This window comes from Protopterus annectens, chromosome 2.part0 (assembly GCF_019279795.1).
Source record: "Protopterus annectens isolate FY-2018-M chromosome 2.part0, PAN1.0, whole genome shotgun sequence".
Taxonomy (NCBI): domain Eukaryota; kingdom Metazoa; phylum Chordata; order Ceratodontiformes; family Protopteridae; genus Protopterus; species Protopterus annectens.
In genome coordinates this window covers 433,096,479-433,118,554 of record NC_056728.1, presented here as the reverse complement: position 1 = coordinate 433,118,554, position 22,076 = coordinate 433,096,479, and the positions used below count along the sequence as shown (strand labels likewise).

The 22,076-nt window shown below is 40.9% G+C and overlaps 1 protein-coding gene across 2 annotated transcripts in view; it reads right to left on the bottom strand.

Moving 5' to 3' along the window:
• The window catches only part of VPS13A (vacuolar protein sorting 13 homolog A), a 4,910,496-nt gene that overhangs the window by 3,797,302 nt on the left and 1,091,118 nt on the right, over positions 1–22,076 (bottom strand). For both annotated transcript variants that reach the window (XM_044060868.1, XM_044060869.1), the window contains exon 14: positions 10,121–10,183. In XM_044060868.1, coding sequence (XP_043916803.1) covers positions 10,121–10,183 — 63 coding nt within the window. The remainder of the gene's footprint in view (positions 1–10,120; positions 10,184–22,076) is intronic.

Below are 22,076 nucleotides of genomic sequence, written 5' to 3'. Positions count from 1 at the left end.
TTTCCCAATTTCAGGTCATCTACATATAGACTGTACAACACCTCAGATGAAAAAGGTCTGAAAGATACAATCTAAACAAGTAAGGACCTAGAATAGAGCCTTGCGAGACACCCTGACTAACCAAGAATTTCATCTAATTGCTGTATGATATTTGTTATGTCCTACTTGTAAGTCATGCCAGCTACCCAGCTTATCAAGAGTATATTGATACCTAGTTGTTCTAATTTACTGATTAGTGTTTTGGGTATGACCCTGTCAAATGCTGAAGTTAACTCTATACAAATTACATCTCTGCACAATTTTTCATTCATTACTGTTATAGAACATCATGTTACAGGTGGTTAATAGATCTATTTTCAACATATGCATGTTGATATATGACTTCAAGTTCCAACCTATCCAATTCTGACAACTTATCCAATATTACCTTCTCCATTACTTTTCCACAACATGAAAGGAGACTTAAGGGTCTATATGATTCTATGTTTGTCCTATTTCCCTTTCCCTTAAAAACATGTTTAATAAGCGCATGTCTCCAATCTTCAGGAATTGACCCATATTTTTATGGCCTAGTAAATAGACATAATGGTGCTCTGAGTTCTTGCTGAAGTGCCCTCAAGTCATTATTACTAATTCAGTCTCCTCCCTGTGCTTTGTTTGGATGCAGTTTGTAAAGTTCTTTTTTAATATAATCTAATTTTATTCCAGTATCTGAGTTTGCCTGATGTCACCAGGATAACTTAACCCCTTTGTGGAGCCAAACTGTTTTGCATAAGATTTTGTAAATATATCTATAATCTGTTGTGTCTGAGGATACATTTTAGAATCTACACACAGTTTATCAATTTGTACGTCTTTATTTCTTCACATTATGCTCAACATCATTATATACATTTTCATATTTTTTTATCTTGTCTCACACTATGCTTAATTTGTTTGTCCAGCTTATTTCAGTTTTCAAAGCTGTAGCTTGACCTCTCTTCCATTTCTTATATTTTTTGTCTCTCACCTTAATCATGTATCTCGTTCTTTTGGAAATATATCCCCTGACGTTGTATGCCTAGATCCTGATGTTAAAAACATTTTTTTTTTTTGCACTCAATTTCTCTTTCAAAAATGTCCACATTCCATTTGCAGTTTTTCCACTGAACACATCACTCCAGTTAGTTTTACATAGTGACTGTTTTGCTTCCATATAATCTATAATTAACCTTCTGTGCATTGGTTTAGATTTCAGCTTGGCAGAATTATCTAGCAACAAATTAACCTTCATAACCTCGTAATCACTGCACATCAACTGTGCTAAAACTTGACTTGAAGTAACATTAACTTCTTTAGGAACAGAACAGCTAGGGTGTTCCGTTCCCTGGCAGTTTTTTTACAATCTGAAGAAAATGTTGTTCCTGAACATATATTGTGAATAATTTCCTTACTTATGTTGTTGATTCAATATTATTCAAATCTGTTTCTGGTAAATTTAAGTCCCCAGCTAATATTATTCTTCCCTCCTTTGTTTCATGTAAGAAATGTATGAATTCCTCTAGGTCATCAGCACTTGACTTTTGTGGTCAATACACTCCAACAATTGTTATATGTTCCAGGGCTGTCTTTATTGTCACAGTTACACAGTCTACGGTATTGGTGTTATCACTGAACATGCAGTATGTTAAGAGGTTGGGAGGGGGAGACAACTGTAGCAGGATGATATTGGAAATGATGACATTAGTCTACTCTCATCCACTGACTTCTTGGCAGCGTACAAGCATCCTTTCACTCCTTTTTAATACAAGCAGTTTGCCTTCTCATAGGAAGCTTATTATATTATTTTAATCTGTAGAGAGTTTGACAAGACCCATTTTTGTATATACCTGGTTAACTGTGTGATGGCATAAAGACTGGTTTTTTTTATTATCTGAGATGTAGTATCTTTTTGACTCTCAAACAATCCAGAATTATATCTGTATCAGTGTGTTCATCCTAGGAAATACCTATCCTTCCTTTTAATTTATGTTATCTTTTTTGCTCTTTTGAGATATATTTTGATGCCTTAAGCTATACAAGAAAATGATTCTCTGGGAGAGGGAAATTTACAAGTTTATTTATAGCTAAGCTTTTACTATTCATTATGGGTATCCCTGATGAAAATGAAATGGCATTGTGCACTCTGTTAAGCAATCAAGAGTTCTTTCTATTAATTATGCTTCAGGAAACGCATCCTGATTTTAATGAACATATTAATTTAGACCAGGGTATTCACTACTGGCATCAGTAGCTTAATCGGGGGGAGGGATAGTAGTGATTCTGGTCAAAGGGGTCTGGTTCTATCTCACTGCTACCCTGATGGATAAAGGTCGACATACCATGGTAAAAGTACATACTAATGGTATTTTTACTTCAATCCTGAGTGTCTATCTTCCTTCCTTCCACAACTACAATCAATGAACAAAGCAGTTTGGAGAATAGTACATTGACAATTTTTAGTTGTGCTAGCCAAATTTTTGACAGACTCTTAGGCTGAATATTTTCTGCGCTCTTTTCTTGCAAAGTACTAACTCTGAGTACATTCTCAATACAAAAATAAACTTGGGCACAAACCTCATTTTTATGACTTTGCTCAACTACATGCAATCTTTTTGACTGAAAATTTATTTTATTCTATACACTCCAACAAAGTGATTGCTTATTCTAGTGATCTTACAAATAGTTCTGATTATACCTACAGCCATGCTTCCTGCAAAACATAGCAGCAACATACTTTTTCATGTTTCCAATAACTCTATAGAGTTACATATACTCAGTTTTTACTCTCAGCTGACTTTGCTCACTTCTGTTGTGCGAGTTGTAATTATACATAGAGCGAGTGGATTTACTTCATATCTGTCACATTATTTATTACATCTAATTTGATTCTGTCAATAATCAATCCCTTCTATGATCAAGTCCACCACCACACATTAAATTAACAAATTATACAACTAATCAAATCCATCTTTTGGCTATATTCGTCAATTTAGCAACATATAAGAATGTACAGACTCTTAAGAGACCCTTGTACACTCATGAATGACAAATGGCAGACGCATAACAGATTTTTCTTTGACTTAAAGTAACTCAGACTTCTTTCTAACAACAACTACTGACTCCCACCCTCTCAAAACCAAAAAATATTACAAATTTTCTTGGACAGCCTACTAACTTGTCTCCCTGCAAGAAGAATTGCAGCACAATGTACCAGATTTCTTTAATATACTTCTCAAAGTCAAGAATAAATCAATTTTATAAATCCACAATTTCTACTTCTCAAACTAATTTGCCTTAAAGAAAAACATTTTGTGGTGGCTGTAGTGACTCCATTTCACAAACACAGTATTAAAACCTTATCTGCAGTTATTTCTGACATAATGCAAACTTTTATTCTCATAACAAGCAGCAAAAGCAAGACATGATGCTGAATGTTGACAGGTTCACAATTTTTTTTTACAAGTTTACAGAAAATCAAACCATGTGACACACACAAGTAGACTCAAACAGAAACTAAAGAGACAAATATTTTAAAGGTATACACACATTACAGATCATATCAACCTGTTCCTACCCCACCTTATGGCAAATTAAGAAAAAAAAAATTATTGGGTACGGTGACAGGAGTAGGCACGGATTAACAAACTGGTCAGAGGTAAAGTGGAGCACAGAAACACAGACCAAGCAAAATAAACCAACTGTTCCTACTGATCCTAAATTCAAAAGACAACGTAAAATAGGGAGACAAATTTAGACAAAAACAATATAAAGTTATTACCTTCCAAAAAGATAGTCTTACAACAAATTTTAGTACCGCTAAGAGGTAAAATCATACCTCTCAACCTCTTAACACAAGAAATATAGACATGTCTAAAATAAAGGGGTACAAAGGCCCAAAATACAAACAGATTTTAAATATTTATCTTACAAACCTAGAAAGCTGACAGAATACCAGGATTTGTGTTAGCATGCATTTTCTGATGGAAATGGATGTCAAACTCAAATGTATGTCATTATTTAGCGACTTCAATCCTCTATAAATTGCCAGAAAACCACCAATTTTATGAGGAACGTACCAGAAATATGAGAGAAAAATCTGGGCATTCCGTGAAAATCTGGAAATTTGAGAGGTTCTGATATGATCAGATATGATCAGAAGGTAGTAGCATGAACTTTTCAGCCTAAAGTTAAGGGCACAAACTAACAGGGCATTTAAGAAAAAAGATAAAAACAGAAATTATTTCAAGAAAAGCCTGAAATTATTTATTAACTGCCAGGGATTCCTGTTGTAACAAGGTAAAAAAAACTTAAACTGGTCAAGAATTTCTAAATCAGTCAGCAAGCCAGAATGTGCATTACCTCCAATTAATGGAGATTATATTTTCTGAGTTAAAAGCTATAGGGGTGAAGGACATGCAATGCCATGGCCAAAAGGCTTGTAGTTTAGAAAGTACTGCATCATTACAAGTAAAGGACATAAGCATAGAGTAAAGAAATGACATTAAGGTCTTTGAAATAATGGCATCTTCTGAAAGGAAAGAGGTTATGCAGAAAAAAAATCCAGAAGACAAAGGAATAAAGGCTTAGAGACCTAAGAACAGGCAATGTTAAATTCTTAAGAGCACATATGAATGTATAAGATACAGTCAAGCGGAACTAAGCTATGCACTTGGATGCTGCTGGGAATGGACAGTGATGACCTTCAGACATACAGCAATTCCTACTTGTTAGCCATGTAAAATGCTGGGACCTGCTACAGTGAGTCCTGAAACACAGACTGAATGGCTGAAAGATTGGACTTACATATACTAAGTCCAAGATGCCATTTCTCAGAATATTCACCATACCTCAGAGAAAAGGGATCTCAGATTTAGTATACATAAGTTCGGGGGTGTGGTGGTGCAGGGGGGGCTTGCCTCCCCTGAACAGTGATTTTCAAGTTTCACTCTTTTCCTGTGTTTTCAGTCTGTGTTTTTTTTTTTTTTTGGCTTGTTGGCACACAGCATTTTGAGTGCCAACCTATCAATAGGATGCCTTACAAATCATCAAGTCAATTGAATGCAGTCCCAGTCATTATCTGTAGATGCCAGTATGAGGAAGCCATCTGCCACGGTGTGCTGCACCAAGGAAAAAAATGCCTCTTTCTGAAGCCTACTATCATGATCCATCAGTACTTTGATGATAACCAACTCTTGAAAAACTTGGAAATTCTGAACATTATGTCAGCTACTGCAATACTTCTATCCCTAAGTGCTACTGCTAAGGTGAATACCTCTACCAACTGGATTACTGTACTTGGAGAAAATTTACAGCAGGTCATAAGAAAACAGGTAGAATACCTGATAGCATGCTCCAAGATCTTGGAAGGTGGAAGGATGCCAAAGCAGCCAACTAATAAATGCTCTTACACATCTTGCTTTCCCTTGGAAAGAAGGAAGTGCTTGTATTTAACAAAACATGTTTTTGTGAAAGACAAAGAATGGTTATGCATAGAAGGTTTACAGTTCAGAAATTCTTCTACAAGACATCAATGCAACTTCCAAGAGAGACAGAGTTCCAGAAAGAAAATCAAAAACCACATTGCTGCAATGTATAACTGGAGAATCATAAAAGTTACGTCCCATCAAGAAAAGCTGTAATCTTATATAAGATGTCACAGATGAAGGTTAGTGTAAGAAAGAAGACATTGCTGCTATACATATATATATATATATATATATATATATATATATATATATGTATATATATATCTTAATGAACAGGTAAACTAGTCCTGACTGACTGGTATACGGAATGCAAATGGTGTAAAATCTGGTATACAGTAGTTAAAAGAACAGTAAAAATTATAATCCCCAAGTCCATGCTGTAAAAATCTACATCACTTACATAGCTTTTAGCAAAAAGCCAGCCTGCTGACAGAGTCTGATGTTCTCTCAGCAATGTTAAGAATCCAGGTTCACAAAGTGGGCACAGGTTACTACAATACCAGTCAGGGTGTGATGGAATGAGTATTAATGGCTGCTTTTCCCAATGGTTAAAAAGGGGGTTACTGCTTTTCTAACAGCTCTCAGCAGTACTGACTGGAAATGGTACAAAGCTAGCCACACTGTAGGAAGTTAAAAGAGAGAGGGCACAAGAAAACGGAGAGCAGCAGTCCACCTAAAAAACACCATCCACACCATAGGATTCCTAAGCACCATGTGGTCTTCCCAGCCTACTTCTGCTATAGCATTAAAAGAAGGCATAAGCACTCCAATCCAAATAGCTACAAGGGTGTACTCTATGGAAGGGAAAGTGCTCCAATGTAGGTTCAAAACTATGCCTGCCAGAAAATATGCAGTGCCGTAAAGGGAGGAAGCACATCACAGAGATTATGGGAAGTGTTAAGGAAGCATGATGCTGACAAAGGGGGCGGTATCAGCAGTGAACAGAATGATAAAGGACAGCTCCTCTGCCAAGACAGGGGGGGGGCATACCAAGTTGAAAAAAACTTCTAGAAGATGGTCCTCATGCTTCTTTATTGAACTGCAGAAACCTTCACATTAATCACTCCTGCCTAGAATCAGTGTTCAATCATCCATGGTGTCAACCTATGGCAACCGAGACCACATCTGATATTTTAGTCTCTTGGTAAGGTAACATATGCAGTGGATGTTGTGTTAACTCCTGTGGGCGCCTGAATACAATTTACAACAGAAGTGACAACCAAAGTCTTCCCAACCAACCTGGGGCTAAACGAAAAGGATTTGTTTTGCCCTGTTTGGTTTCTAGGAGCCTGAATACAATTTACAACAGAAGGGACAACCAAAGTCTTCCCAACCAACCTGGGGCTAAACGAAAAGGATTTGTTTTGCCCTGTTTGGTTTCTAGAAGCAATTTCTGAATCAAGACTAATAGATAAAAGCCAAGAAACAATGCTCTGATGTGAAGGAAATCTGTTTTGTGCTAGAGCTTCCTGATGAGATATCCCGGAACAAAAGCATTTTTAGTTATGCATCTGCCTTTGGATATTTAAGACTCCATTTCTTAACAAAAAGTAAAAAATCATTGTGTCCAGTTTCCATGCATATGCCACTGACAAGACACGGATTGACAAGTTTATTACACTAAAGTAACCTGAAAGACAGGCTACCTGAAATGAGCCTATCTTGGAATATCCACTCTCATATTTTAAAGAAAAACTGCAAAGGTCTCTTTGCTTGATTCACTTCAACAGTTACATGCTGTCTGAGCAAAGATTGATCTGGCTGAAAGCCAAATGACACCAATACACTGTGTCATAAAGGGGATTTAAGAACCCCAAAATGACAAAGAATGGCACTGGGTCATCAAAATTAAATCTGAGAGGCTGACACAAGTAAAAGCATTTCCCTAAAAATAAGGATGAGATTTAGACACCAAGATGACACTCCCTCTTTATTAATGCTCGTCACTAATATGCTGTATGAGCAGGACCCACAGGAATTTGAAAACACATTGGGTCCTACCCATTTCTAACCCTCAATGCAGTGCCAATATAAAATAAGCTACCTACTTCTGGTCACTGAGGTACAACCTTACTGAGACTTTTCTTCAGCATGTTAAAGAATAATAATTTCCTTGCAATTGCCATCCAGTAGTAAAGTACAGTTGTGTAAGAACTTACCCAGAACAGCAAATGTCCTATTGATCACTGCTGCAGTATTCCAAATACATGAGTTATCATCACGGATGTCCGTTTGGAGTACCAAAGCTTAAGGGCTTCCACAGATCGTACATCCTATGTATGACCTCAGCTCGTAAGCATAGGGGTATCTAGGTAGGCATATGAGAGTAGATCCTCAGACTATCTCCAAGCTACCAGCCTGAACATCGCTGAAAAGTGACTTGTCAGCTAGAAGGAGCTAAGCAGGGAGTGGGGGAAACCCCTCAGTCCATGGTCCTGGAGGTAGGGCAAAAGAGAGAGAAAAGAAGAGTTTGATATATATATAGGTCGCCCAACTTGTTCCTAGTAGAGGGGTCCTCCAAAAGGAAGCAACAATTTTTATTCAAAATGACCCCTAATAATGGTGCGTCCAATGAAAAGGTAGTAATAAAACTAGTGGTTAGAGTCACATCTGTCCCAGGGTCTTCTCCTCCTAGGACTGCTACAGGGGGATCACCCACAAAGGAATCACTACCAATTATATGTTCATTTGATTCAAAATGTAAGAATTCAGGCCTCCTATCATTGTGTGCATAAAGATCAGTTGCCACACTGATCCCGGCAAGTAGAGGTTTATAAACTCCAGCCTTCCTTTTAAGATAAACTTCATCTATCAACTGTGTAAGAAGTCCTGCAGGGTATCCCCTTTTGGTGAACATATTCATCAACAAATCACATTCAATCAAACATTTAGACTCAAGGGATACCATCCTAGCAGCCCTCACTAACTGACCCCTTCACTACTCCTCTTTTCTGATGGTAAGGATGTGAGCTTGAAAAATGAGGAAGGCATTAGAGTAAGTGGACTTCCTAAAAATCTTCGATAAATGTCACATTGAAATGATCCTTATATAGATCAATGTCCAAATACATAATATTGTCACTACTAAATTCCCAAGTGAAATCCAGGAACTCAGTAAACTTGGTAATATGCTTGACGAAGTCTGATGCCAATATAGAATCACCCTTCCAGATGATAAAAATATCATCCAGGTAACGGGTGTACCATACCACCCTGTGTTTAAACATGGCATCTTTAAACAGGAATGTTCGCTCCCAGTGGGCCATGACAGCGTTCGCAAAAGTGGCTCCACAGGGTGAGCCCATGGCTACACCCGTTTTCTGTAAGTAATATTCCCGAATGAACATGAAATAATTATTACTCAAGACTAAGTCAAGCAAATATTCAATCAAGTTGACTTCTTTACCATCTACTTTTTTATCCAACAAAAATTCCCTTACCCATTCACTACCTGTCCCCTGGGTAATCGTTGTGTATAAGTCGCAAACATCAATACTGAGAAAGTTATAATCATCATAACAGAGTTTGCCAATAAAATCCAGGAAAGCCCAAGCATTTTTACAAATATGTAATTCATCCCCAAGGTGTTGTTTGAGTTTACTATCCACAACCTTAGCGCAACCAAAGGTGACGGATTGTCTACCGTCCACAATGGAACGCAAAGGTGGATTTTCCAAATCCTTATGGATCTTCAGCAGTGCGAAGATTACTGGTATTAGTGGGCACACAATGTTTAAATAATTGTACATTTCCACACTAATAGAGCCATCAATGAACAAGTCATTAATAAAACCCCTAATAAGTTGGTAAGCTCCATTAATGATATTTTTAGGCACTTTTTCGTAAGCCGGACTAGCTAAAAGTACAGACATTCTCCTATTATAGTCAGTTTCGTCCATAAAAATTAAACCGCCCCCTTTGTCAGGTTTAATAATACGGATGCCGGCAAATTTCACCTCATCCAGAGCTTCCCTTTCACATAATGACAAATTATTAAAAAAATCATATCCGTTACTCAATAAGTTTATGATATCATTCTCACACACTTTCTCATATTAAAACAGTTATGCAGCGGAGGGTTAAAAGTACTCGCCACTCTAAAATTTTCAATCACATTGCTAGTGTTACCTAACAAAATGTTTTAATTTAATTTGCGAGTATAACTAAACCAACCAAAAGGAGGCAGCAGGAATGGAAAAAGAGGGTGTTCCTCGCAGAGTGATGTCAGTGTGACATCACAAACTGGGCGGGATGTGGGTAGGGTGGGATGGGCAGGGTTACTGATGATGCGAGGGGTGTGGCTTTACTCCAGTTTTAGCCACGATGAAAGGTGGCAACCCTAGCTGTCTGCCAAATGTGTAAACAAGCAAACAAATAAATACGTAAAATACAGCCTTGTACTGGTACACAGATGAGAGAGGAACTGGTAGAAACAGTAAAACAAGGCACAGTTTTGATTTATATACCTAGTTGCAGAAGTTCCCAAGATGGTATAAAAGCACATTAACATGTCAAGTCAAAAGCTATTAAAGCTAACTGAAAATGTCGCTATATCTGGTACTATTTACCATGGATAAGAATAAAATGAGTACAGAAAAGTGGAATTAACTTACCTCAACTTCACCTTGCTGTCTTGCTAGAGTAATGTTAAATATATCAAGCATTTTTTCATGTTCCTGAAAAGTAATAAAGTATTTTACTATACACTCTGCAAGTTAAATAATTTTTAATGCAACCTGCTAATAAAGTACATGACGTAAAACAGACTAATGGAGAGAGAAGAGACATCATACAAAAAAGAATCATTCACTCTACCTCTTAGTAATGCTTTTTGTAACAGGCTTTCACAACGGCTTTGGTGCTGTTCACCCCAAATGCTCCATGGAACTGATCACAACACACTGTCACTGACTGTCCACTGTCTTTAAAAGGCATTGCCGAATCTCCCAAATGGAGAAGAGGGAAAGGACATCAAATTTTTAATGCAAACCTGACAGTCAGAAGCATCTCTTTAAAGTCCATTTAGTAACCTATCATACTCAGCATTATGAAAACATTATCTTCCTTATGTGGGCATTCAGTTTAACATAAAATTTGCAATGTCTACAAATCTCTCTCTGGATGTTGCACTAAGCTGAACATTCCTGCATTTTATTCCTGTGGAAAAAATGGCTAGGTATCTTGACTTTACCAGTAATACAACCCATGCCTAACCTTAATAAAACTAACACCTTCAGAGTTTAAAGTAAATTATACTAAGCAGTGCAACAGCAACAAAGGTTGTCTGACAAGGACAGTACAGTTGTCTAAGTAAACTTAGCATAACAGCAAATGTTCACATAGCTCACTGTTGCAAGTAGCCTAAACTATATGGGTTATATCCTGCCCATGAAATGACCACCGGCTAAGCTTACAAAAGCTTAAGAAAACCATCCACTTATGCAAAGCACTGAACAGCTCAAGGATAGCAATATAAAGTCAATGATTAGGGCACCAAACCTTTAGAGCTTTCTTCCCTCAGACTAAGGGATGATGGAGCCCTGTGTGCTATGTACATGCTAGGAAAAAGGGAAAAGGTAAAGAAAATCCACACCCTGGTATGAAATCTAAACAAAAAATAGGGGTATAGAGGGAGGGTGTCCCTAATGCAACAGTGATTTACTTGACCATCTACTGTTATGGTGAGTTTACTTGCAAACTGTACTAGGTGGACTACTGAGGCAAAGCTGAAGCTGCAAGCCTGCTTTGATTGTACAGACTGGATGTCTTTGAAGATTTTGCTGCTAACGTGCATGAACTGGCAGACACAGTAACATGTTATGTTAGCTTCTATGAAAGTGTGCGTCTCCACTAAGACCTGGTTAAAATTTAACATCAGCAAAAAAGAAGTTACGTCTTACCATAACGGTCCATCTGTGTTGGTGATCTTCTTCCATTCATCACTGATGGGTTTGGTTCAGAGCCCCTCGGAACCGTGTTGGCCTAATACCAAGCTAGCGTACACCAAAACCTCTCGAGGTAAGCTGCTACCCACAACACCCCTTTCCCTGTTACCTCAGATCGAGTTTGCATAAGACATATAGAAGTAAAGCAGAGGTCATTTCTGTGCAAAAACCCTGAAAACAACACAAGGACCCAAGAGATCCACCAGGAGCCTTTGGTGGGGGACGGAATGTGGGATGTGATGAATGGAAGAAGATCAACAACACAGATGGAACTTTATGGTAAGATATAACTTCTTTATCTGATGATGTTAATATTCTTCCCATTCATCACTGATGGGACAGAATCCCAAGCTACCTGGGAGGCCCTTATGGAAGAACATTCCTGAGCACCACTGAGCCGAAGGTCTCTCTTCCCCTGGATACCACATCTAACTTGTAATGTTTGATGAAAGTGTGTGGTTTAGCCCAAATGGCTGCTGCGCAAATGTCGTCCATAGATGCTCTAGAGTGAAATGCTACAGAGGTTGCTATAGCACTAGTTGAATGTGCTTTGATATTGTGAGGTTTTGGCTCATTTGTACATGAATATGAAAAAAAATACACTCACTGAGCCACTTTGATAAATTTACTTTAGACACAGCATATCCCATTTTTGGACTAGAGAAGGAAATGAAAAGTTGGTCTGTCTTGCGGATAGATTTAATCCTAAGTAAAAACATAGTTGCCTATGCACATCCAAGGAGTGTAGGCAGTATTCTCCTTTATTGGAACAGTTTGGGAAAAACACTGGGAGCTCTTGGTTCACAGAAAAATCAGAAACCACTTTGGGGAGAAAAGATGGATTAGTACGTAGTGATACTCTGTCTTTATGAAATATTAAGTAAAGTCTCCTGATGCATAAGGCCTGTAATTCTGAGATCCATCTAGATGGAGTGACAGCTACCAAAAATAGAGATTTCCATGACAGGAATTTGAGATCACATTTTGCAGCAGGCTCAAAAGGGGGTTGAGAGAGACTGCAGTACAAGGGAGAGAAAGATTCCACGCCTATAAGGGACGCCTAATTGGAGGTCTGCTGTGAAACACTCCTTTGAGAAACGTTTTCCATAGGCAGATGGACATAAGTGGAGTGCCCTCTGAACCGTTATGGAAATTGGAAATAGCTGCTGAATCTAGCACCTGTTCTTTAGACCAAAGAGAACACCTTTTCCATTTATCTCTGTAAAGTTTTCTGGTGGATGGCTTATGGGAGGCCAGAATGATATCGCGAACAGGTGAAGAAAGGGCTTCTTCTTGCCTGGCGACTAACAGAAGTGGAGAAAACAAGCAGTCAGCTTGAGAGTGGACAGATTTGGGAGAGTCAACCTTTGGGGGAAGAGAAATTTAAGTCTGGACGAGTGTCCAGGATCCATGGAGGCTGTAACAGGTGAGGCCGGAGGAAGGGGGAATCACACTTGACGAGGCCAGAATGGGGCAATGAGGATTACCTTGCATCTCAACCGAGTTGCTTTCTTTAACAATAGAGGTATCAAGAGAATTGGTGGATAAGTGTAGATGAGAGACCCGTGGGCCAATCGTGAGTCAAGAGCGTCTCTCGGGGACTCCCCCCCCCCCCTCTGGGGGAAAAGAGGGCAAAATAGCTGCTGCATTTATTGTTCGAAGGGGAGGTAAAAAGGTCGCAGCAAGGCTGGCCTCATCAGCTGAAAATTTCTGCCATCACTTTGAGATTGAGAGACCACTCGTGTGGAAGGAGAATGCATTTGCTTAGCCTGTCCGCAATCAGGTTGGAACTCCCTGGGATGTGCGTTGTTATAAGAAAACGGTCGGAAGCTGTCACCCAGTGCCAAATTCTCATGGCATCTTGACACAGGGGGTAGGATTTGGTGCCTCCTTCTTTGTTGATGTACCAGACTACTGACATATTGACTGACTGAATCGCAATTATTCCAGATGGAAGGAGAGGATGTAATGCCTGCAATGCTAACAGCACCGCTCTTAACTCCAGAACACTGATATGCAGGTTGGCTTCTAAGCTCGACCATGTGTCTTGGACTGTCTTTCCCTGATGACCCCCCCCCCCCCCACCTATCAGGGAAGCGTTCGTGGTCACAGTGGCGTTGGGTTGAGGGGTCTGAAAAGGGCAACACCAAAGTTCTGCGTCTGGCCTCATCCACTAGAGGAGATCTTGCCTGCAAGAGTTTGTTATGAGGATCTGTGAGTTTAGGGGGGTGAAGATTTGCCAACCACTGGGACAATAGGGGCCACTGTAACAGTCTCATGTGTAACTTTGCTAGAGGAACTATCGGAATGGCTGCAGCCATGGACTCTAGAGCCTGGAGAACTTCCCTTGCTGACACCTTTCTTTGACAGAGTATCACACGTACTTGCAATCTTAACCTCTGAAGCCTGTGAGCCAGTAGAGATACCAGGCAGGTTCGAGTATGGAAAACTGCCCCTATAAATTCCAGCTGTTGGGTAGGTTGTAAGTTGGATTTCTCCCAATGTACAGTGATGCCTAAGGACTCCGCTAGTAAAAGTGTGTAACGGAGGGCCATGGTCAAAAGATGCTTGGTGGGGGCGGAAAGGAGCCAATCATCTAAATATGGAAACACCTGGAATCCTTGAAGTCTCAGATGAGCTGTCACCACTGCTAGACACTTGGTGAACATTCTGAGGGTCGTCGAGAGACCGAATGGCAGGGCTCGGAACTGATAATGATTGGCTCCTAGCCGGAAGCGAAGGAGACCCCTGGGGCGTTTGTCCATTTTGATGTGGTAATACATATCCCGGAGGTGTATCGAGCACATCCACACATCCTCCCTTAAAAATGGGAGAATGGATTGAATAGTGACCATACGGAACTTGGTTTGCACCACTGATTTGTTTAAATGACGGAGATCCAGAATGGGTCTCCAGTCCCCGTTTTTTTTTTTGGCACTAAAAAGAATCTTGAGTAAAACTCAGATCCACAATGGTCTGAAGGGACTGGTTGGATGACTCTTTTTTTCTCATCTCTGAAGCCGCTTCTTCCCTCTGATTGGGTGGAACATCGGGAAGGTTTTTTGTAGGTTTTGGATGGGAGGATAGAGGGATGTAGTAGCCTCTGGAGATTATTCTCTGCATCCATTGATCATTTCAAATAGAGCGCCAGAGCGCCAGGCAGTTTGGTGCAGAGAAAAACGAGCCTGAGCTGCTTCCAGAGGAAAGCAATCGGGCAATGCTTCAAGAGTATTGATAAGGCCGCCCAGAGAAGGAATCCCTGGAGTCTTGGTTTCGGGGACCCCCTCTGCCCCTAAAGGGGCATCTTCCACCATTGTAACCCCCCCTGCCTCTGGGGGAATCCCCACCACATGCGTTACAGAAAGGACCTTGAGATTTCTTGTGCCAGATTTTTCCACTCCTCTGGTTCCTGGAAAAAGAATGTTGAGGCTTGGAAAAACGTAGGCCAATGGCAGACCATCTTTCCATCCTGCTTGCACCTGGCCAGTGTGTCCTTCACTTTAGAACAAAATAAGGAAGATGGTTCAACAGGGGCATTAAAAAAGGAGGAGTTGAAAGAGTCCGCAAGGTCACAGATGTGCATCCAGGCATGACGCCTCATGATTATGCCTGCACCCGTAGCTCTAGCCACCTCTTCGGTTGTGTGGGATAGCAGCCTCATGGACGACTTGGAAATAGACTCAAGGGTGGCAAGTTGAGAGGGAACCTTGTCCCATACCCCATCAGAAACTTGACCCGCGAGGGTTCCAGAAAGTTCGGTACTCAAATCTCTTTGGAGCCTTGTGAAATGTGCCAAGTAGTTCAGGGACCTGACAGCAAAGGTCAATGAAGCAAAACCTTGCTTCCCCAACCTGTCCACAGCCCAGGATTCTGTTGGGCGGGTGAACAGTAGGACTTTCTTCCACTAGATCCTTTTTAGTGGCCGCCGCCACCACCATAGCGTCAACTGGCAAACCTCTGGACCAGTGGGGATGTTCTTCCGGGGGGGAAAGAATCTTATCAGGTCTCCGGGGAATAGTCTAAATAGAGTCAGAGTTCTGCCAAGCATGCTGCACGATGAGCTAGATTAACGAGTCCGCAGGTGGGGTCACCCAAGAGGTAAAAGGCCGGGAGCGAAAAGCCTGCATGAAGACAGATTCCTCTGAGGAAGTGTAAGAGGGCTTCCAGCCACCCCTCTGTTTTAATATTTCCAGGATGTCTCCGAAGGAGACATCATCTGGGGGTGACCGTGGGGATCCCTTGCCGTCATCGTAGTCCGTGTCCTCTGTCAAAGACTCTTCAGTAGAGTCAATGTGCATACTCTTGCACCCCTTCTTCCGAGGAGGTTCCTCAGTGGGAATATATGAGGAAGACTCGGAAGGATGGGTACTCCTAACTGGGATTTCTTGAGGCTTCTCTTCCCAGTGTCCAGAGGAGGTGGCTCATGGCAGCTGTAGCTCAGAGGGAGCAGGGTGAAGTTCTGATGTTGGAGGATCGCTTCCCGAAATAAGCACTCTCTGCATTACCCGGAAAGCAGGCCTGCCCGAAGAGGAGTGGGAGCCCGGAACAGAGAATGACTACCTCGGAAATGGGGTCACACCCTGATCTGTCGGACCTGCTCCAGAGGATGAAGCCTCAAGCATGACTGTGGGCAGACGTTATCCCCAGATCAGAGGATGGAACCGCTAAAACACTCTGAACCATGCCCTGGACAGAGGACTCTGCCCCCCAACCATGAGTCTGAGGAAGAGATGGTTCCGATGGAACGGAAAATCAAAGGGTGGCCTCGAAGTCTCAGTGACAGTCACTGTTGGCACTAAGGACTTCGGAGCAATGGGCTTCGGAACTGATGGATCCGAAGGAGGAGTATACGTCAGAGTCCTGGGAGAGATGGACCTAAACCCAGTGGGGGGTGAGTCTTAGGAACATTTGGTATCCCGCTGGCCATCAACAGCTGATCCAACAGGCGCACAGCATCAAATTTGGATAGACTACTGGTGGACCTCGTGGACACTAATGAAGGGGAGTCGGGTCGGTCCAAAAAGGGGCTGTACATCTGACCTAGGAACGAATCCAATGATGGGGAGTATTGGGTCCGTGGTGTCTGAGCTAGTGGCACCATAGTCTCTAATTTGGAGACAGGTAGTAAAGGAATCAGTGGAGTAGAAAAGGGACTCGGTGCCGAAGAGGCACTCTGAGTCGATGTTATCGGTTATAAAGGAATTGCATGGGTCGAAACCGCATTTGGTGCGGTCAAAAGCAAAGTCGGTGCCGTAACTGTTGTAGAAGGTAAGTTGATGCCATAGCTGAAATGGAAGGCAAAGTCGGTGCTGAGGGTGGCGCTGACAACGAAAATCCAGTAATGTCTATGGCTTCGGTCAATGTAGAAATTAGAGCAGAGCTCGGAACAGTAGTAGTAGTAGTAGTAGCCGAAGTAGCAATTCTATGCTCAGAGGAAGATTTGTGGGCCTTATGTTTGTGCGTTTTACTCTGATCACCAGCCGGTGAAGAGGGATCAGAATGAGGACGTTTCTTGTCCTTTACTGTTGGGGTTGCGACATCTGACATAGAAAGGGTCTCTGAGAAAGGATAAACGAGAAGGCCCTTCAGAATCAATTTATTTTTCCTTTCATTCAGCATCCTCTGACTGAAACTTTGACAAATTTGGCAAGGGGGTTTAACAGAGAGGTGAGAAACCCCCAGACAAACACAGTCGTCATGAGAGTCGCTGTTTGTGAGTTTACCATTGCAAGAGGTGCAATGTTTAAACCCTGAAGTCCCTTTTTTGTCAGACATTTCCATACACACACAAAAAAGTTAACAAAACTACTAAACATCTAAAAAAGGTAAGAAGGAAGAAGAAAGAGAAAGAAGATACCAACGATGGTATCAAGCGATACCACAAGGGTAAGGAGAGAGCATAGCAGCAATGGTAAAAGAATTACCCAGTGGGTAAAGCTAGTTAGAAGGATATATTAATAGTAAAAGAGTGAAAAATAAGAGAAAATATCCAAAAATACACAAGTAACAAGAAAAAATAACACTTGGCTTGAGAGCTCGGTGAAACGCTCCTATATGGCTATGTGGTAAACGAGATCTGAGGTAACAGGGAGTAGGGCACTGTGGGTAGCAGCTTAGCTCGAGAGTTTCTGGTGGACGCGAGCTTGATATTAGGCCAACATGGTTTTGAGCCCCCCATCAGTGATGAACGGGAAGATTAACATCAGATCCCTGGTTTACTGCTAAACTTAAGTAGCTTCGTCAAGCCAAGGAAGATGCCTACAGAAGTTGGGAATAGAACACGTTTTAGACAGACAAGGAACACACTGACAAAATAAATCAAAGTGGCTAAAAAGAACTATTCTCAAAAATTTAAAAAACTGTTTTTAGCCAATGATCCTGAATCAGTGTGGAAAGGTCTACAGAACATTCTGTACTACAGGAAATCACCCCCCTACACTGCAACTAATTTCCAGCTGGCTGATGACTTGAATGATTTTTACTGCAGGTTTGATATGCCTGAGGCTACAAATGACACTGCTACCAGCTCTGTCAGTGTTCATATTTACATGACTCTCTTCAACGCATTCTCACATTCAGCCTGCATTAATTATCTCTGAGGAGGATGTGTATCAATTTTTTTAAAAGCCAGCAAATTAAGAAAACAGCTGGTCCAGATGGGATTTCAGCCTGCTGTTTAAAAACATGTGCTGATCAACTGGCTCCTGTTTTACTCAGCTTTTTAATAATTTTTTAGAACTGTGTGAAATTCACTTACGTTTCAAAGAAACCACAATCATTCCAATGCCTAAAAAATCCAATATAACAGGACTGAATGGCTACAGGCCTGTTGCTTTGACATTAGTGGTCATGAAGACTTTTGACAGGCTGGTGTTAGCGCACTTGAAGGATATTACAGCTCCCTCAGTGAGCCCCCTTCAGTTTGCTTATTGAGAGAACCAGTCAGTGGATGATGCAGTTAAAATCGGCCTGCACTATATTTTGCAAACATCTTGACAACCCAGGGACATATGCAAGAATTCTGTTTGTGGACTTCAGCTCTGCATTTAATACAATAATTCCAGAACTTCTTCATTTGAAACTCTCCCATCGTTCCGTTCCTGCTTCCAACTGTCAATGGTTCACCAATTTCCTAACCAATAGGAAACAGCAGGTAAAACTGGGGAAATTTACATCTATCTATCACACTATCAGTACAAGTGTCTCCCCAGGGATGTGTGTTCTCCCCACTGCTATTCTCCCCCTACACTAATGACTCTAAGGACCCCTCTGTCAAACATATTAAATATGAAGATGATACAACTATCATCGGGCTCATGAGGAATGGTGCTGAGTCTGCACACAGACAGGAGGTTGAGCAGCTGGCCCTTTGGTGTAGTCAGAATAATCTGGAACCGAACACTCTTAAAACTGTGCAGATGCCTTTTTTATGATGGACCCTACATTGGTCTCCCACTTAAAGTCTCGGGAGATTATAGATCCCAAAAACTTAAAGGATTCCACAACTGACAGCAGTATTAAATATAAAGAGGGGGGATAATATTGTAGTACCACTCTTACGTGGATGCCTGTGGATCCTGGATTATTACCAAGGTCTGCTATCTCATCCTCAGGGACTGATTCACCCCAATCTCCACAGCCTCAAGCTCACAGCTTAGAAACCTCCACTTCCAATGATTGCCAGGCTGCCTGATATCTCATCTCCCGTTCGTGAAATTCTTCTGGCTTCACACAAACCTTCCACCAGGAAAATTTACTCTAGTAAATGGACTAGGTTCTCTATCTGGGCTAAAGATCAGAACTTAGATCCTTTCTCTATGCCTACTCAAAAGATCCTTCAATACCTGATGACTCTTCTACATGCAGCAGCCTCAGCATTGACAATCACTGTACATTTAGCAGCTATCGCAAATTTTCATAATGGATTTAATAATTCTGTTATGTCGCACCACCTGTGCAAGACTTTTTTGAAAGGAGTATTACACGTTAAACCTACTGTCAAGCCCCCCATAGAACCCTGGGACTTGACCTTGGTACTTCAATCACTAACAGGCTCTCCTTTTGAGCCTTTTGATTTTTGTGGTATAACGTTTTTGTCATGGAAGACTCTACTTTTAGTAGCACTTACCTCAGTGAGAACAGTATCTGAGTTGCAGGCCTTGAGTGTCAAGAGACCTTACTTGAACTTCCACAGGGACAAAGTGTCCCTTCGTACTGACCCTTCTTTCTTGCCCAAGGTCATTTCTGGATTTTTTTTATTTACCAATCTACTGACCTGCTGGTTTTCTTCCCTCAGCATTCAAAAAGAGGGGAGTAGCTTTTGCACACCCTTGATGTGCATTGGCAGCTTCGTTGTTATTTGGACAGGACTAAATCTTTCAGGAAAATGGATCAATTGTTTGTGGCCTTTGCAGGACCCAGATTGGGTAAACCTGTCTCCAAAGTGACTCTATCCTCCTGGCTTAGAAACGTCATTATCTTTATCTGCCAACAGAATACGCTATCCTTACCTTCCAGAATAAAGGCTCATTCTACTAGATCGATGGCTACTTCGGGTAGCTTTTCATTCCAGAGCCTTTATGGATGATAGCTGTGCAGCAGCCACTTGGGCAAGACCTCATACCTTTATCACTCATTACAAATTGGATTTGGCCTCCAGGGGACGAGCATCTTTTGGTTCTATGGTGCTCTGGAATATCCTTCCTTAGGACCACCCAGGAGTCAAGTAGCTGGGAACTCGATCCTATCAGTAAGGAATGAATAAAGATTTACAATATCAGATAAAGAAGGTATGTCTTACCATAATGTTCCATCTGTGTTGTAGATTTTTATTCATTCATTACTTCCCGCCCTCCTTCCACCTGCCTGGACTCCTGGTGGAATTTAGGAACTCCTGGTTAGGGTATTGGCTCAGACAGAGCCTCCTACTGTTTTTCTCTTACTATTTCTATTATATAGGGGTGAGCAAACTCGATCTGGAGTAACTATGAGAGGGGCATTATGGGTAGGTCTTAGCTGAGAGTTTTTGGCTGGAGCGAGCTTGGAAATGGCCATGTCGGTTCCGAGGAAGGTACCAAAGTCCTATCAGTAATGAATGAACAAAGATCTACAACAGAGATGGAACATTATGGTAAAACATAACTTCTTTTTACAGGTTGGGACTGGAATTTGATTTGCAGCAGTGAAGATGTGTCTGGGAACCCAGAAAGGAAAGTTTAACAAAGGAGGGTAAACTTTTGAAGAGATTTATGAAAATATTTGGCATGGAAGATGTGAATTCAGTACTAGGAGTTCTGAGTGAATTTACATATTATTCCCCTAGATACAAAAAACAGGCTAGGCTAGACAGAATTTACATTTCACAGGAACATGTGCATTTAATTGAAGGTCTTGATATGCACCCAATAACTATTTCAGATCATGCGCCAATAATAACTAAAATAAGAACACAGGGTAATGAAATAAAGAGTAATGAAATAAAAAAAAGAGACACTAGTGCTTTCCCACCTATCTGTTGAAAATATAAGAGTTTAAAGAATGGGTAATGGAAATTATTTATTTTATTTGACATTTATTGATTGGATTAGTCTCTGTCTGAGCGAAAGCCCTTTTTCAGTGGAGGCTCGGGGAGAAAAGCTCCATAGTTACACAATGCATGTAGAAAATAAAACTCAGAAACAGAAAGTTACAAAAATTATAAAAAAAGCATCCACATAATATGTGCACATGATTCACAAACAGAGTAAATGCATCCTATCATCATTAATATGCAAGAACAGTTAAGAGAGCTAAGTACCAAGTTACACTGGTAGCATAATAAGCTTAACATTTGCTGGGACTAAGTCAATACACAGCTTATGAGCAGGGACACAAGAGAGAAAGAGAGAGGGTGAGAGGAGGTGTAAAGGGTCGTCAGTCAAGGAGGATAGTTACAGCGCCAGATCCATACACTGTATAGATAGTTTTTAGTAACAGTTTTGAAACTATGTGGGTGATTAATATTTCTGATGTCCAAAGGAAGTTTATTTCAAGATTGTGCTGGGGAGTAGCTGTAAAGGTTCTGTCCTATTCTAGTTTTAGGCTTGTATATTTGAAGAAGGTTTTGTTCGGTGGTTCAAAGGGACCTTGGTGGGGAGCAGAGCAAGACAGCTGAAGCAATGTTTGGACAGAAGGGGGGTATATACACTACAGAATGAATCATTTGAAGCTCAGAGAGAAGCAAATGGTGGGGAAATTCTAGCCATTTTAACCTTTTAAGAGCAAGACAGTGGTGCGAGTGGCAGGAATGATCAGCAGCGAATCTAGCAAGTTTATTGTAGGAGATTTCTAGTTTTCTTGAAAGAGTAGTTTAAAGGTTAGTGAGGATTTGTGAGCTATAAAATAGGCGGGGAGAAGGTAAGCATGGAATAGGGAGATTTTGGCTTTAATAGATAAAAAAATTTGTTCCTGTAAAGGAGTCCCAGTTTTTGGTGGGTTTTCTTTATGTTGTTGAGAATATGCAGATCAAATTTGAGATGGTTGTCGATGACCTTAGTAGTTTAGTGTGCATTTCCACAGTGATAGGAGAGTTACTGAGGGATGAGACTGAGAAGGAAGATTTAAGATGGTTCATAGTTTTGGGAAT